This window comes from Neoarius graeffei, chromosome 14 (assembly GCF_027579695.1).
Source record: "Neoarius graeffei isolate fNeoGra1 chromosome 14, fNeoGra1.pri, whole genome shotgun sequence".
Taxonomy (NCBI): Eukaryota; Metazoa; Chordata; class Actinopteri; order Siluriformes; family Ariidae; genus Neoarius; species Neoarius graeffei.
In genome coordinates, this window is record NC_083582.1 from 48,910,429 (window position 1) to 48,928,934 (window position 18,506).

General features: G+C 39.6%; 1 protein-coding gene across 1 annotated transcript in view; it reads right to left on the minus strand.

The window, feature by feature from the left end:
* The window catches only part of uts2r2 (urotensin-2 receptor 2), a 47,468-nt gene that overhangs the window by 20,729 nt on the left and 8,233 nt on the right, over nt 1–18,506 (minus strand). Inside the window, exons 3-7 of the mRNA XM_060939890.1 lie at nt 5,777–5,852; nt 5,652–5,694; nt 2,418–2,482; nt 1,961–2,017; nt 1,106–1,259 (exon numbers count right to left, since the gene is read on the minus strand). Coding sequence (XP_060795873.1) covers nt 1,106–1,259; nt 1,961–2,017; nt 2,418–2,482; nt 5,652–5,694; nt 5,777–5,852 — 395 coding nt within the window. The remainder of the gene's footprint in view (nt 1–1,105; nt 1,260–1,960; nt 2,018–2,417; nt 2,483–5,651; nt 5,695–5,776; nt 5,853–18,506) is intronic.

Below are 18,506 nucleotides of genomic sequence, written 5' to 3' on the forward strand. Positions count from 1 at the left end.
ATGAAATAGCCTTTGAGTCAATTGTCCAATTACTTTTGGTCCTTTTAAAAACAGGGTGGCACATGTTAAGGAGCTGAAACTCCTAAACCCTTCATCCAATTTTAATGTGGATACCCTCAAATGAAAGCTGAAAGTCTGGACTTTATGTCCATGTCCATTATATAACTATACCTTGAATAAATTTCAGTAAACAGGTAAAAAAAAAAATTTGTGTCAGTGTCCAAATATATATGGACCTAACTGTAAATCAAAAATTGTTATGAAGTGTTTGAATGAACAGTGTCTGACCTGGGGACTTTGAAAATGACTTCCTGAAACATAATGAACTGGGCAGCAGGAACAGAGCTCCAAAGCCAGCCAAGATGTCCTTTGGGGTCATTTGAAAACTACTGGAAAGCTCTTTTTATCCATTATAGCATGGTCATTATATTAAATTATATACTAGAGACCCGTGCAGGTCTGAGCTCAGCCTTTGTCTGATTGGGAGATAGACGCTACGGTACATAAATAAAAAAAAAAAAAAAAATAGCCCGCTCAGACATACGTCGACGTTGCAAAATCTGCTCCTTTCCTGGATAGTGCTCTAGACCGCTCGGCCACGGAGGATTGCATCACCAACTGAGGTTATGTAACATGGCACTTACATAGTCAGTACGCAGTGGCGCCACACCGCAACTGTGGAATCGCTACCTGAGGCTGGCACACCAATTATATTCTTAAACACGCTTGAACTCGGTTAAACATACACATACAGACAGGCACCTCGACAGGCTTCAGCCAAAGGCTGAGCCAATAAGTATATAATGTATGACGTAGGTTGGCTGTTGCAACCCAGAGCTCTCAGACTTCACAAGTGCTGATTGCTTCGCTTTCCAAGAAGGAGTGTGATCATGTGCTCACTATTATAGTTTAACAATACAGATTGGAACCTCTGGTTTTCAAACAGTGTAACTGTATTACATGTATAATTAACTGAATGCTAATTTTCACAATGTGAACGGCACACCTTCACAAGGCACAGTCACATTTCTGCATCACAATGCATCATGTCATGATCTATCGTTACACTGTTAGCTCCTCTGAGATCAGCGTGTGTGTGTGTCACCTTGTCAATATGTGGATGCCAGTACTCATCATGAGTAGTCTTGGCACTAGTGCTGTTGATGCGAGAGAAGAAAGTGGGCTTGGTGAGGTACAGCTTACTGGAGTCCAACCCAAATGTTTCAGCAACTACCCTCTGAATGCGGCCACGCACAGCCCTGATTTGAAATAGAATGCATTCGTGAGGTTTTTTTTAAAGGACGATTTAAAAAAAAAAAAATGTAATCGAGTGCAAAAAAGTTTGCATGTCTTTAAGAGAAAATGAAAAAGACAAAGAAATGTCACTGAGCAGCAGGCAAGTTGTGACTCAGTTTTCACAGATGTTTCATGATCTCAGGGTCAAAATTAAAAGACCAAATAGTGCATGTTAAGATATTAAAAGTAAAATGACCCCGCATCTTCCATTCTAAGCATGAGAAGTATTTTCTAAGTATTTGTTTCTCATCCCTTTAATTTTATAACTGCATCTGACCTTTTTCACAGCAGCTCAGCAGCCAACTCCATAACCCACTGACCCACACATTCTTGCTGACATTTGTTATAACTAACCAGATTGTTCTTCCAATCTTTGCCCGTTGCCCAATTTTTTGTGACAGCTGTTATAAATCTGCCAGATATTACACGCTTTCTTCATCAGATCACAGACATATAAACGTTTATGACAAAACTTCTCTTTAAAAGTACTTTTCTGTTGATTTTAATTTTTGTTTTGGATCGTTGTCATGCTACGGGATTACTTTTTAACATCTTTAAAGGCACAACTCTATTTTTCTGGAATTAATCTGTGAATGAGCCACTGTCAATCATAACAGTACAATAACTGCAAAACTGACACTACAGCGAATGACTGAAAATATACCTGTAGAGGTCAAAATCCTCTTCAGTGAAGATGTCTCTTATTTGATTGTTAAAATATCTAGAGAAAAGAGAGTTGATGAGCCAAATAAAATGTACTGATCCTGAAAGATGGTAAACATATACAGGCTTAGCACAATAACACTGTAGTATCCTGGACACAACAGCATATGCCACATGGTAAAATGAACAGCGTCAGGCTGCAGTGCAACGCCAATAAATGCCAGACTTTTCAGGTGTTTAGAATAAAAGTGAGCAGTTTGTGAAATAAAAGTCTTGCTCAGTTTTCCAAAAAAAAAAAAATCCCGTCAGTGATTACACAGACTTTGATGTGCAGATGAAAGGCCCACTGAGACACACCATGTCATCTTTGAGACATAATAAAGCAGTTGAACAGAGATGAGTCACACACGCAATATTACATTCCTGTTTAGTGATATTTGCCTGACTTCTTTGCTCACCTGTAGATATTCACAAACTTCTTCCCCATTGACAAAGCTCCAGAGTGCAGATCCAGAATGGATGCCTACACACACACACACACACCAGATCAAATAACTGGAAACATAAATCTGTGAAGGTTTTATAAAAGCAAAAGCCTTTGTTGGAAAACACACAGGAGCAAAGCCTTCCCGAAGAGCTACTCTTACTTTCGTCTCCAGAAAAGATAAAAATGCAGGTTCTGGTGCTTACAGTGTTTCCAGTCTCCTTCACTTTAAATGTATTGTGATTATATCCAATTAAATTCTCTGCACTTAATCTCACCACAACACGTTAATAATTCCAGATGAGTCTGGCTCGATCCCAAACACACGCCAGTGCTCCATCCAAAGCTCGACTCCGTCATACTTCATAAAATGATGCCTTGGATGAAGAGGCAGAGAGGCTGGGTTAGTGTCTTGAACCATAAACCTCCTGGAAAGCCGACAGGATTTTGTGCAGCCTGAAAAGCGTTCCAGCACGGTAGTAGAAATATTGGAGACCTGCAGAATTGTTATTCTTCCACTGCCTGTCAGTGATTTTTTTTGAAGCACTAATCCCAAAGCTAGGATGAAAAGATCTGTGGCTTTAATGGTGTTGCTTTAGTAGCAGAAAGGTCCAGTACTTAAGGCATTTATTATTACACTGACAAGCTGAAGAACCCTTTCCTTTTGGGAACGTAGGAGCCATGATCAATCTTGACACGACATCACCACACCACACAAGTGATCAGAATTAATATCACTAAATTCTCACTACTGCTGAAACAATCATTTTGTTAAAAAAAAACAAATTAATTAATTTAAAAAAAAAACTATTAATTACTTTTCATTCATTCAATTTGTTGATTTTAATTTATTTATCTGCTCACATTCATCTTGCAGACGGTAATGAAAACTGCATCAGCATGGAGATGAATGCAAAGTCTGATCATTATTGAGCAGTGAAGCTCAACATCACATTCTTCCTGAGTGAGAACAGGTGAACGGATGCCCGAGTGTTTGGCAGGTCTTGCTAACAAACAGACTTGCACTTGTAGAAATTTATGAGGAGTTTTCTGAATATGTGGGAACAGATTTAGCATAAAAACAATTGGAAGCCTAAATGTGGAAAACGTTCAAATTGGCTTGAACTCGTGTCTTGTCTCGAATAACAGGGTACACAGGTGCTTCAAAACGAAGCTCCAGGGCCTTCCAGGGCTTCGCAAGAGATTTTGGTGGCTGAAAAACACCTCATTTGGATTAAAGATATTTCACAGGCATTAAATATTGCATCAGGTATTGGGGTGATGGGTTGTGGGCGTCAAGGTGTCTGGATCTGAAAGCAGTGATTCACCAGAATCATTTAAAAATGTTTGAATCAATTGTAATATCTAAAAACGTTCAATAAAGTATGCTAGTGTTTTTGGGCCAGGGTAGTATTCTCATACATGTTGTTGTTTTTTTAACATATAAAAATTTTAAATCATAGCATCATCGCAAAGTAACTGGATTGAACTGGAATTTCAGATTTATGGTTCACTGAATCATTTACTAAAGAATCAATCTAAGGAAAATCGTATAAGGTAAGAAATAGGTTCAGACTTTCTCATGTAATAAAATTGTTTTCTTTAAATAAAGAATTCTATGCTCTTCAACAAACAGGACAAAATCCTTCAAGGAGGCTGCGCGTGATTAAGAAGAAGAAGAATGAGTAGAATATCTAAGATCTGAAAGTCAGACTGAGGAGTTAGAGAAATTGAATTGAATGGTCTAGTAGCATACTGCCCCCTAGTGTAATGTACAGGATGTCCAGAGAGGAGTAAAGGCCCGGTCCCACAATACTAATAACTATAACTACAACTATAACCATAAATAAATCGATCCCCTGCAGTTTGTGGTTGGTGCTCACACCAGACCGATAACGATACCTATAGTCCAGGCCTGGGTTTATCCGTATCGGTGAGATTGCTTCTGGAGCAATTTTTCCAAGCCTGGACCTGATCCGATAAAACATCTGACCAATCAGGTAATTGTTTACATGTGATCTTGTCTGAGCATGTGCTATTTTTCCCAGGCATCTTTGTATGTCCTTGTTGCATCATCAAGTCAGTCATGGAATACGGATTCACAGAAAATAAAAATAAATTTAAAAAAAAGCACGGATCTTTTATTCACGGTTATGTGATTTTCCATGAAATATCAATAGCAAATTAATAAAAGTAAACATAAATGCAAGTAAGATATTTTAATTATGAACTTCGGCATAACAGTTTGACGATTTAAATTTTTTTTTTTAATCCGTGATGCATCATCCGTATGAAATCCGTAACCAATCTGTAATATACCGAAACGTCTGTGACCAATCCGTAAATTATTAGCACCTGTGATACAGCCGTATTAAAATCCGTAACCAGTCTGTATTTTGTATCCTTTTTTTTTATATATATATATATATATATATATACACATGGGGCGGCACGGTGGTGTAGTGGTTAGTGCTGTCGCCTCACAGCAAGAAGGTCCTGGGTTCAAACCCCGGGTCCGGCGAGGGCCTTTCTGTGCGGAGTTTGCATGTTCTCCCCGTGTCCGCATGGGTTTCCTCCGGGTGCTCCGGTTTCCCCCACAGTCCAAAGACATGCAGGTTAGGTTAACTGGTGACTCTAAATTGACCGTAGGTGTGAATGTGAGTGTGAATGTGAATTGTCTGTGTCTATGTGTCAGCCCTGTGATGACCTGGCGACTTGTCCAGGGTGTACCCCGCCTTTCGCCCGTAGTCAGCTGGGATAGGCTCCAGCTTGCCTGCAACCCTGTAGAAGGATAAAGCGGCTAGAGATAATGAGATGAGATGAGATATACACACATTTCCGTAGTCTGTGACTTATCCATATTTTAATCAACCACAAGAGTATGTACATGGGTTGTTTTGGAGTCCAAGCTGTACAGTATGACCTGGAATAATGTGCTACTACTTGGAAAAAGCATCCATGACTATTCCTAATTCGCATGCATTTATTTTCCTGAGTGGCAGGACCAAGCGATATTATAGTTGGGATTATAGTTGGGATTATAGTTGCGGTGTGACTGCTCCAGACTGGAACTAAATTCAGGCATAGGTATAGTTATCGGTGTCATGGGACCAGGCCCCAAACCTGTTTAGATACTAATACTCAGTTGAGTGTCAAAGCAATCAGTGAGATTACAGACTGAATGTACAATAAAAGAAAGTCAACTCACGCCTCCATCTGAACCACCGAGCTCCAGGCCTCTTTCCGCTATCCTGTAGAGTCAGAGAGAACATTTTATTACAAATGTGTGTGCAGTTCTCTTGGACATGTTTCAGAGTGAGGGTGTGTGTTCACCTCTTCAGTATCTGCGCCTCATCTGCGGTTACTATGCTGTCTGAAACCGCTCGGCCACAACTGGTAGGGGTGCAGCCTGAGGACAAAACATCTTCCAGAAGTGAATGTTTTGGCTTTTTTTTTTTTAATAAATATTAACTATTCATTCACTGCGGGTCATGAGCGAGTTGGAGCCAATCTCGGCTAGACAGGTTGGCAGTCTACTGCGGGGCTCACATGCACAGAGATAGCCATTCACACTCACTTTCACAACCATGGGCAATTTAGAGTAGCCAGTTGACCTAATCCACATGTCTTTAGACTCCGGGAAGAAACCGGAGCAAACCCACACAGGCACAACGGGAACTCCAGACCCCAGTCAACCGCCAGGTTCGAACCCAGAACCCGCTCGCTGTGAGGCTATCCTTGACTTGCAAGTGACATCAAAGAAAAATAGAAACTCGGACATCGGCCATGTTGGTGGATATACAAATGTGGGGTCAAGCGACATTCCATACAAAACAGTCATGCGTGCGCAACTCTCTTTGTTTTCCCACTGCTTTAAGTGTTCTTTTAGCTCTGCCATATCTTTGTGCTGTATATGGTTGAGGTCACAACAGTACTCGTGACCGTGGCACATTCCAGTTTTTTAGAATTCCCTCTTTTCCATTCGGAAAGAGGGCGAGGAAACTCTGAGGCTTAGTACGGAGAGGAGACGAGCACGGCTGAACAACACCGGCAGGGCTGATCTAACAGAGGCGAAAACCAGTAATCGTTTTATCTCAGGTGAGATTCAAAAGCTTTCTCGATAATATCATGGAAGAATTTTATTTCGTGTTGCTAGAATTTTGCTAGAAAATGAGTGTTCTCTTGTCGTGGTTAGAATTTTAACACACGTATTACCATTTCGCTTCGAGGAGCCCCAGCAAAATTGTACCTGAAATAAACTGAAATGTGATTTGTGAGCCATAAAGCTAGAGACTTGTCAAAATTTCACACTTCGCCTGTTGTTTACACACAGAAGTAAACTAAATGCAAAAGAAGCCCTAACATACCCTAGCAAGTACAACTGCTTTGTCATCGTTGACTGGTTTAATTAATAAAGTATTTACCTATCCAGAGACAAAGTAGTTGTTATAGGCTTCCATGGACTTATAAGCCTTTATTTGAGATTTGTCAATCCATGAAGTCAACCAAACCAGATAGAACACGATATCTGGGTACTCGATGGTCAGTAGAAGAAGTGTCTTGTCTTCAGGAAAATCCAACTTTTTTTAAAATAATATGGGTCAAAACCACACATATATCTTTGTATCAAATCTTCGCTCAACCATAACTCAAATCACAACACTGAGTAAATTCAGTATTGTTTACAGACACGTTTTCAGCGGCTGCCATCCTAGTTGTTTTGTATATCCACCATCATGGCAGACGCTCATGACATAGCACATTTTGAGCACGTGGTTGCAAGTCATCTATAGAGTTAACCACCGTACCATGTTACAGAGTAAACATCACAAATTAACATCCCTAACTTATTCCGGGTGTTTCCGTGACACATCGTATCTGACCTACAGTGTTTTTACTCCTTCCAGCTTTTATCCACATGCTGATTTACAGCATGTGAAAAATGCAGAGGCAGATCTGGGCCAGGAAACTCTCATTAAGTGCAGTGCTTCTTTTGTTCTTGGTGCGTGAAGCTTTTTGATGTCTGTACGAGAGCCTGTAATGACTTCCATACGGAGCATTCTCAGCAAAAACAGACTGGTATTTAATATATTTTAATCATAGAATAAAATCCTAAAAATACCTACTTCTGATTTCCTCCCACAGTCCAAAGACACGCAGATTAGATCAACTGGCAACTCTAAATTACTCATAGGTGTGAATATGAGTGTGAATGGATGTTTGTCTCAGTGTTGGACCTGCGATAGATTGGCGACCTGCCCAGGGTGAACCCCGCCTCTCAGCTAAGTCAGCTGGGATTGGCTCAAGTTTCCCCCAGGACCCTGACAGATAAGCGGTACAGATACTATACACCTGTATACGGTGTGGGAAATAAAGAATTTTAAGCAGTCTGTCACAAGACAGACATGTTGTCAGTCCAAATCAGCTAGGGGGTCCGGGTCCCCCACCTTAGGGTCCCGGAAGCTGAAGGGCTTTAGTTGTCTGGAGATGGCTTCTCAGCTATTTCCAGGCGCATTTTTGTGATCTTCAAAGGCCAAATTACACTCGACATTAGTTGCTAATTACACTACAAATTGAATATAATTTACAAGAAAACGTCAGAAGATTCAAGAAAAACATACTTAAAGTTCTACCCAAGAAAACAGTCACGCACACAGGTCAGTTCCAGTTGGTTACAACTTACTAGTACTCATATATAGGTACTATAATAAACACTCAGGAGACATGTCATCAGCAATGACTATGTTTATAATAAGTCTATAAGAAATTTAGTAATTAACAATACAACTATTCTTACATAACAGTGTTAAAAATTTGAGTCCGAAATTCCAAGTAACTTTGTAAAAAAAAAAAAATTACTTTTAAAATGACTCAAAACGAGACACAATCATTTGGCATTCAGACTAAAATCTGCTGGACTAGAACTTAGAAAATAGAAGAAAAAAACTATTCAAATATAAATCCACATCTTACAAAGCATATGACTGTCATTCTTATTATGAATTTTTTAAAAATGCACATAATATCATAACCACTGATTGGCAGTTTGGCACTTAACATAATACTGTACTGCAAAGTTTCATGTAAACTGAACTCTTGATCAACTGACTGGATCAATCAGATACTGTTAACCCTAAAACGCTAGTTCAACTGCATCATGCAATAAAAACAGTGAATACTGAGTGTATTGTTATTGTCTTATTTAGTGTGCCACTCAAGGAGAGGGAGGTGCCTGTAAATTTTGGCGCGGATAGGACCTTCGGTGGCAGAGTTATGAATTTTTAAATCCCTGCGTACATGAGCAGCTGGGGTCAGGGCTTGTACTAAAGTTTTCAGCAAGCCACGCTCGCTCCTGACGCTGGGTCAGGCCGAGCCCGGGCTCGTTCGAAGGGTCTCAGGGAGAGGGATGTGCCTGTAAAGTTTGGCGACGCTAGGACCATTGGTGGCAGAGTTATGAATTTTTAAAGGCTGGCTCAAGCCAGGGCTCGTGTTAAAGATTTTTGGGGGTCTCCAGGGTGAATAGTGGGCCATGCCTGGGCTGGTTCGAAAGGGCTCGGGGAGAAGGATGTGCCTGTAAAGGTTGGTGGGGCTGGGACTTTGGGTGGCTGAGTTATGAATTTTTAAAGTTTTTAAAGAGGCCCCCCGTTTCACAGGTCGTGTTATGACAATGTATTCACCCAGTGTAATGTTTGGAAGAAACTCAGAAGTAGATTAGAGCCGTATCGTTACAATTTTTTCATAGGCCATCTGGTTTGATGCTTTTGAAATACAGACGGACACATTCAAATTGTTTTTTAAATCGGCCATCTGGTCCGTGCTTTTGAAATACAGATGGACAAATGCGAAAATTACTAGTAAATGTCGGCCGGTCCGGCTTTATTTCCCACGCTGATATATGTCGTCACCCCTTACTGCATTCTTTCCCTCACTTTTCCTCTCCATGTCTAAAAACCTGGAACTTGTTCTTCATGTATGGATTTTACTAAGTTTGCAGAATTTACTTGCTGAAAACTTTAAATAATCTGGGATTTATAATGTGGATCAACATAAACAAGACTAGACTATTTTGAATTACGCAATAATAAAATAAGCAGCTCTGTCCCAGCCACCCATGCGCCAGTCTTTTGCCAGGAAGCTATTCAAATTCATGCAATAATAAAAAATGCATACACGTGTTTGCAAAATCACCTTGACTCTTTAGCTAATCCTGAAAATCTCCTGATAGAAAAAGGTACACTTTCGAGCTGTTAACACCACACTTAAGTAATACAAGCACAAGTAGTGATTTCTTTACAATATGATTCAAAATATGCACTCATCTTTTGCTGGGGGTATTAAAATTAAAAAAAAAAAAAAAGTACCATTGAACAAACAAAATCCTATTTTCTTAACACTGCTGATATCTGTAGTCAGAAGAAAACTGTGTATAAAATGGTTTTATACTTGCATCCACTCAGCCCCCCCCAGCCAATCATACAGTGGCTATTAAAAGTAATCTCACAATAGTCATGTAAAAAAAATAAATAAATAAGTACATCCCATGGAAATTGTAGACTTCAACATATTTAAACAAGCAAAAATCTCACCTGTTTGATACCGTGCCTCCAGATAAAGGTGATCTACTTGAACAAAACAAGGAAAATTCTCTCTTTCAATCATTTATTCAACAAAAATATCGACCAATGTAATATTCTTCTGTGGAGAAAGTAAATACACCCTTGGCTTCAAAAGCTAGTATTGCCCCCTTTAACAGAAATAACTTCTTGTAGGCGTTCTGTGTAACTGTCCACCAGTCTCTGACAGCAGCTTGCTGAAAATGTTTGACCACTCTTCCATGCAAAATTCCTTCAGCTGCAAGATTGAGGGTTTTCTTGCATGTGCTGCCCTTTTCAAATCTCCCAACAACATTGCATGCATCCATCCATCATCCGTAACTGCTTATCCTATGCAGGGTCGTGGGCAAGCTGGAGCCTATCCCAGCTGACTACGGGCGAAAGGCGGGGTACACCCTGGACAAGTCGCCAGGTCATCACAGGACTGGCACATACACTACGTTCACACTGCAGGCTGAAGTGACTCAAATCCGATTTTTTCGCCCATATGTGACCTGTATCCGATCTTTTATTGGCAATATGAACGACACAGATCTGATTTTTTCAAATCCGACCCAGGCCGTTTGGATATGTGGTCCTAATTCCGATTCCTATCCGATCTTTTCATATGCGACTTCAGTCTGAACCGCCAGGTCGCATTCATCCGACTTACACGTCATCAACAAGCCACAAACGTCACTATACTGCGCTGAAGTAGGCGGCGGGTCTCTCAAAAAAAAGTTACAACAACATGGCGCATGACATTAATGCGACTCTGCACCCACACGTTCCTTTGAACGGAGGTTGCAGTCACTACCCCGCAGAACACCTGAGCCAAAACCCTTGCCCTCTTCCTTCTCAACCTCCTCCTTAACATCAGGCTATTGTGCATATTCTGGCTCTGTCACAACAACTGCATCATCGCCAGGTACTCCATGCTGGCTACTGTCATACACAGGAAACTTTAGGTTACTTCCGTAAACACTGGCCATGCTCACTGCGTGTGACGTCGTCGTATCCTGCAATGCGCATGCGGAACACTTTTAGGTCACTTTTCGTTCATACTGAGGATCACATACAAGTCGCATATATTTGTTAATGTGAACGACCTCACAAAAAAATCGGATTTCACAAAAAAATCGGAATTGAGCATTAAGCCTTGCAGTGTGAACGTAGTGATAGAGACAAACAACCATTCACACCTACGGTCAATTTAGAGCCACCAATTAACCTAAGGCCATCCTTTAAAAAAATCCGTTTCCTGTCCACTGGGTGAGCAAAAAAATTCAGTCGGGAGGGATATATATATAAAATATATATATAGATAAGAAATCGCAATGCTGTGTTTGCTTTTTCTTTCAGTACTTTATTACAAAAGCAGACACATTTAATAAAATATGACAGTTTAATCAACTGAAACTTGTACAAAAACTAAGTTAGCATTTTAAATGCTGACTGCAACATTTGCAAAACTTTTACAAAAGGTACTTAAAATGTCCGACACACGGGCTTTCTGTAGTTCTAAATCGACCGTTAGGCCTAGTTCGGATGAAATTACACTATTAAAATGATCACCGAATAATTTGTTTTTCTGAATCTTTATTATTTTGTTGTTCGCTAGAATACCATTTTGCGATTTCACACTTAAGCAAAATTTAAAACTCCGGATCTCCTTCCTTCATGGTGGCTGCCATTTTTTTTGTGCCGCACGGCGCATGCGCAGAGCTGATTCAGTTCAGAGTGCGCGCGCACTCAGTGGAGGCAGTAGTGTGTCGGGGAGGGAACAGAAGCAGAGATGACGCTTATTTTGTCTCCGGTAAACCAGTCTTCTCTCGTTCAATTACGTGCTGGCATCAAAAGACACCGTTGGTTGTAAATGAAACCAAACTGAGTCGCTGGAGTGTATTTTCATACACAAATGGAGAAATGTTCGCTGAGTGTTTAATTGTGTAGCCCCACTGCAGACCGTTGTCGTTGTTAATTCATAGCATGCTCAGTTGCGTGAATGTGTCATGCACCGAAAATAAGAGATTTACAAGCCAGGAACGCCTCATGATGCAATACGCAAGAAAAGAAAGATGATTTACTGCCATTTTACTTTGTATTTGAGTCAAGTGAATAAATAAATGGTCTGTGGAAAATACATTTAACTCTGGGAACTGCGTGCACAGGAGTTTATTTTGTGTTTACTACTCCCCCCCCCGGTTACTTATTTGTCATGGCTGGCTAGTACGAGCCTTAGTGGAAAGCCCTGGGAGTGTGTAAATGTCAAGTTCGATTTTAGATTTACGAACCTGAAAAAAAATGTCGAAAAACCGGCGTTAAAAAAAAAATTATTTCAACCACACAAACGGCACTCACCCGGCCGGTGGACCGGAAACAGAACATTTTTTAATAAATGGCCTAACCTGCATGTCTTTGGACTGTGGAGGAAACCGGAGCACCTGAAGGAAACCCACGCAGACATGGGGAGAACATGCAAACTCCACACAGAAAGGTTCTCGTCGGCCGCTGGGCTCAAACCCAGAACCTTCTTGCTGTAAGGCGACAGTGCTAACCACTACACCACCATGCTGCCCCCAAACCATTTCAATGGGGTTCAAATCTGGGCTTTGACGAGGCCATTCCATTAACCCTCCATTTCTTCTTTCTGAGCCATTCCTTGGTGGGTTTGCTCATGTACTTAGGATCATTATCTTGTTGAAAGATCCACCTCTGGTTCAACTTCTGAACAGATGACCTCACATTATCTTCAAAACACTCTTTGATATGATTCAGAATTCAGAGTTGAATCAATAAATACAAGTGTCTCGGTGTCTGAGGCCGTGAACTGAGTGGTAAAAGAGAGCAACTGGACTTATTAAAGATTCTTGAAAATGTTTCACCTCTCATCCGAAAGGCTTCTTCAGTTCTGTCTGACTAATAGGGAGTATCAGGTATTTATCCTCTCATGGATGAAAAGCAATCCTAAGGTGTCGTTGAACCATCCTGTTGGTGTGGGTCACTGGGGGCGAACGGCCTCGAGGGTCCAGGTCACAGTTCACTATGACCTGGATGACTGAGAATCTTCACAGACTGAGGCAGTGAAGCGACCATAAACCATAACAGTTCCGCCACCATGCTTCACAGTTGGTATGAGGTGGTTCTCCTGAAACACCATCTTTGGTCTGCAACATATGTGGACTCTTACTGTGGCCAAACAACTCTACCTTTGATTTGTCTGTCCAGAACACATTATTCCAAAAGGCCTGGTCTTTGCTTTCATGTTCATTGGCAAGCTGTAGTCTTGCTTTAATGTTGCTTTTGGACAGCAAAGGCTTTTTCCTGGCATGCAGGTCAAATTTGTCCAATCTCTTTCTGATTGTAGACGTTTGCACCTTCATACCAACAATTGCAAGAGTAACCTATAGAGCCAGTGATGAAAGTTTGGGGTTCTTGGAGACTTCTTTTAGCATCAAACAGTCTGCTCTGGGGCTGAATGTGCTGCCAGTCCTAGACAAATTGGCAGTTGTTTGAAATCTACACCACTTGAAGGTGATTTTCCTGACAGTGGAATGATTTATTTCTAATAATTTAGAGGTCTTTTTAAATCCCTTGCCAGATTCATAGGTATCCACAACCTTTTTCTGAGGTGCTTTGAGAGCTCTTTAGATCTTGGCACAATGACACCACACACTTCAACTGCAAAGGGAACACCAGACCCTAGATATCAGGTTTAAACAAGACCGGTTCCACCTGCAGGAGGTTCTCATCAATGGCACCTAATCTGGAACACCCGATTTTCATTTTATGGACTGGAAAGTGTGATAAATTTAAGGGTATATTTACTTTTTTTTTTGACTGATATGTTTTCAATTTAAATTAAGTTATGAAAGTGCCTACAAAATGTCAATTTGATGCGTTGTTTGTTGAAGTATATCACCTTTACCTGTAGACACTGTATCAAAGAGAGTGACATGTTTGTTTGTTTAAATACGTTGAGAAAAGTCAACAATTTCCACAGCAGTGTAGGAAATAGGGCCAGACCGGCGGACATTAATATTCGCATTTGTCTGTCTGTATTTCAAAAGCATGAAACCGGATGGCCCATGAAAAATTGTAAAGATATGGGTCTAATCTACTTCTAATTTTCTTCCAAATGTTACACTGGGTGAATACATTATGTCGTAACACGGCCTGTGATTGGCCGATCGCAGATGCTCTCGATGAATGACAAGTCACCTCTCATCAGCAAGTAGGAGTGCATTGTGGCCTGACACAATGTAACGCTGTTATCAGTTGGGTAGGTATACCACTAACGTTCAAAGAAAATAGACTACGAAGTGTTTTTCCCATCGTGTTTTAACCCTCTGGGGTCGAGAGCTTCTCTGGTGAAGCTCGGCAGATTTAAAATGAGTAAGTCATGGATTTAGATAAATATCTTCTCAAGTTATCATCATACAAGCACGATAAACATTGACAAAATTTATACTTTACACTTTCCTGTGTGCCCACTGCCAAATAATATATTTTTTAAATTACAGTTGTGGTCAGAAGTTACTGGATACAGTTGTGGTCATGAATGTCATAGCAATATTTGGGCTTTCAGTAATTTCTTATACATACATACATACATACATACATACATACCTTTAATTTAAAAAAAAAAAAAAAAATACCACTAGACTTTGGTGCACAAGTTTTAATTTTCTTTGGGTTTTCTGAAATGAACACAGGGTCAAAATTATACATACAGGGTCAAAAATATACATACAGCACACCTAATATTTGGGTAAAATGTCTCTTCGCAAGATTCACCTTGACCAAACATTTTTTGTTTACCATGAACAAGCTTCTGGCAGAATTCTGGTTGGATATTTCATAACTCTTCATGGTAGAATTGGTAGAGTTCAATTAAAATTTTTTTTTTTCTTGGCATGGACTCGACTTATAAGCATGGTCCATATATTTTCAATAGGGTTGAAGTCAGGGCTTATTTTAATCAGAATCACTTTATTAATCCCCGGAGGGAAATTCAAATTTGCAACCAAGCTCCTGAATCAAGGAAGAAGTAAACAAGTCTAAAAATAGAAGATAAAAAAGTCTTTAAAAAAGAATAAATAAAAAAAAAGTTCAATAATTTAAGTAAAAGCAAAATAAAGTAATTTTATATACAATGATTCCTATATACATATATTGTACCTGAGTTAAGGATACATGGTAAGAAGTGTACCACAGTTATACAGTGGCATTGTACAGCTTGACAGCAACAGGTAGGAATGATTTCCTGTTGCTGTCAAGCTGTACAATGCCACTGTAAGAGCAGGGGGTTATTTCTTGGATAGCAGCCTCTTAGTCCATGGTGATCTGAACTGTAGACACAGTGATCCATCAGCTTCCAGTTCATGGCAGGGCTGTGCCATGGTGGTTCTCAGGTTGTTCCTAACTATCCAAACCAATTTCCTTTCAGCTGAGGGTGACAGTTTGGGTTTTCTTGAAGCAAAGTGGCTTGGCAAAGTGACTACACCTCACAATAACTTGGATACAACTGTTTGAACTGATCTTGGAATTTGCAATTGTTTAGAAATGGCTCCAAGAGACATTCCAGAGTTGTGCATATCTGCGATCCTCTTTTTCAGATCTGCACTGAGCTCCTTGGACTTTCCAATTTTGCTGTGTGTTGGTCAATCCACTGAGTGCTGTAAACAAACCCTTTTTATGAAGGCACAAAGAAGCTACCAGCTGTAGTCAATCATGATCACTAACAGGAAGTTAAGAGACCTCGGCAAGATAAGAGACATTTTTGAAGTTTCAGCACCTCTGAATTAATAATCTAAGTGAGCGTATATATAATATTGACCCTGTGTTGATTTCAGAAAACCCAAAGAAAATTAAGACTTGTGCACCAAATTCTAGTGTTTTTTTAAATTAAAGCTGTAAGCTATACAATCATTGTCACAGAAACAAAAACAGTTCAAAGAAATTACTGAAAGCCCAAATATTGCCATGACATTCATATCCAAGATGACATTCATGTCACTGTATGTAAACTTCTGACCACAACTGTAGCTAAATTAGATGAAACATAAAACTTGCCACCTTACTCAGTCACACTGGAGTCGGAGCGCTGAGAGCCCACTTATGCATTCATAAAAGACCATTCCCATGGTAACGGCATGATGATCATTTTCACGCTTTTGGTTTCAATTTGTTTCTCTTTTGCAGCGTTTTCTTCTATTTTCTAAGTTCTAGTGCAGCAGATTTTAGTCTGAATGCCAAATGATGTCTAGTTTTGAGTCATTTTGTTACAAAGTTACTTGGAATCTCGCACTCAAATTTTTAACTCCATTATGTAAGAATAGTTGTATTGTTAATTACTAAATTTCTTATAGACTTATTATAAACATAGTATAAAATAGTCATTGTTGACACCAGGTTTCCTGAGTGTTATTATAGTACCTATATATGAGTACCAGTAGGTTGTAACCAACTGGAACATCCTTGTCCTCCATACTTTTTTCTAGACATGGAACTGACCTGTGTGTGCTACTGTTTTCTTGGGTAGAACTTTATGTTTTTCTTGAATCTTCTGACATTTTCTTGGAAATTATATTCAAATTTATAGTGTAATTAGCAACTAATGTTGAGTGTAATTTGGCCTTTGAAGATCACAAAAATGTGCCTGGAAATAGCTGAGAAGCCATCTCCAGACAACTAAAGCCCTTCAGCTTCCGGGACCCTAAGGCGGACCACGGACCCTGGACTGCCAGCTACATTGTTCTGGTCCTTTGGCCCGTCATTCAGACAGACTGAAATTTGGATGGACAGAGACAACATTTCAGACTTGTCTGTCCTGTGACAGTCTGCTTAAAATTCCTCATTTCCCACACTGTCATGGGATGTACTTATTTTTTCACATGACTACTGTATATCTATTACAACTTCAAATGCTTCCCTGTGTTCTCCTGCCAGAGAAATAAACTAAGCTCCTTCTTTCTCTCCATTGCTGCTCTCCAGTTGCTGATCATGATTGTGCGTCTCAACGTATCTGCTCTCTCACATTGACATGGGAGCACTCGATTACCTCAGGAAATGCAATCTGGACAAATCTAATTTGCATGCGTGGTCAGAGAAGTGAATAAATCTGTGGAATGATCATTATTAGCAGATCTGGGTCGGTTTGTGTGTGTAAAGCCACTCAGAGGAACATTTTTAGTCTTCAGTGGCAAGAAATTAATAGAAATCACTTATGAGTACACTGAGGCCTGGGATTAAAAAGCAATTACGAGAAGTAGTTCAGGATTAACAGCACTCTTAAACAGGCAGGCATTTCGGAGTGTTCCAGAAGTGTGTTAAAGTGTAAAGAGCAGTGGAACCCTGCAGCACAGAGGCACACATTTGTGCCGTTATTCACAGGTTTAATCGGTAATCAAATTAAAGGCAAACTATCCGACTCATTTCTTTTTTTCCAGACCTGCCATATTGGAATGTTCTGTTCATTTTATCTCACGAGTAAAACAGCACGAGGTAGTACGTACATTAGGGTGCATCAGTTGCCCTCACTTTCATAAAATCTGATGCATTTTTGTTTGGGTGTTCCTTTTCACCAATAAAGACATCCTGTAAAATGTTTTGACCATATTCAAAAGTCTAATGGTGGCACCATGAGGTTCATTTTTTGCCAAAAAAACGCTTATTTTATGTTTTCGTGTAAGGTTTGAATCACAATGTTGGACTCCATTTATTGATTCCTTGTGACCCAGAGATCATGTTAAGAACCTTTGCAAGGGATTGAGAAGCATTAATGTGATTCATAATACATTTTTTATCGTTTAAAAGTAGTTGAACAATGATTCAATGAGCAGCTAAAACTCAAACTGTGCTTGATGATATATTTAGAATATGTACTAAAAATGTGTATCTAAGATATTTGGTATACTCTATAAGGTGCCATAATGTTTCATGAAAAGTGATCGAAATTGTCATAAAAAAGTCATAAAATAGCAGCTTTTTCCATAACTTTGAGCTCCTGGTGCCACCATTAAACTTTTGAATTTTGTCGAAATATTTCACCCAGTGTGTTTTCTTACCAAAAGGAACATAAAAACAAAAATGCATCATGATCGGAGGAACTTTTCATTTTTAGGGGGCAACTGATGCACCCTAACGTACATTGTAAATATAAAACACACATTTCTGCTTCGGTAAGCCTGTGCCCATGATCGCCTCAGATTCTTGTTCTTGGCTAACACGAGCGGAACCCAAGGCAAGGCAAGGCAAGTTTATTTATATAGCACATTTCATACACAATGGCAGTTCAATGTGCTTTACAGAAGTAAAAACAAAAACAGTAAACAATAGAGAAATAAAATTACATAAAATAATTTTCATCTTTATTCTAAAATAATTAATTAAAAGAATTAAAAGAATTAAAAGAAAATAAGAATTAAACAGTAGAAATAAAATATTAAAATGCCAAAAAGAAAAAGGAG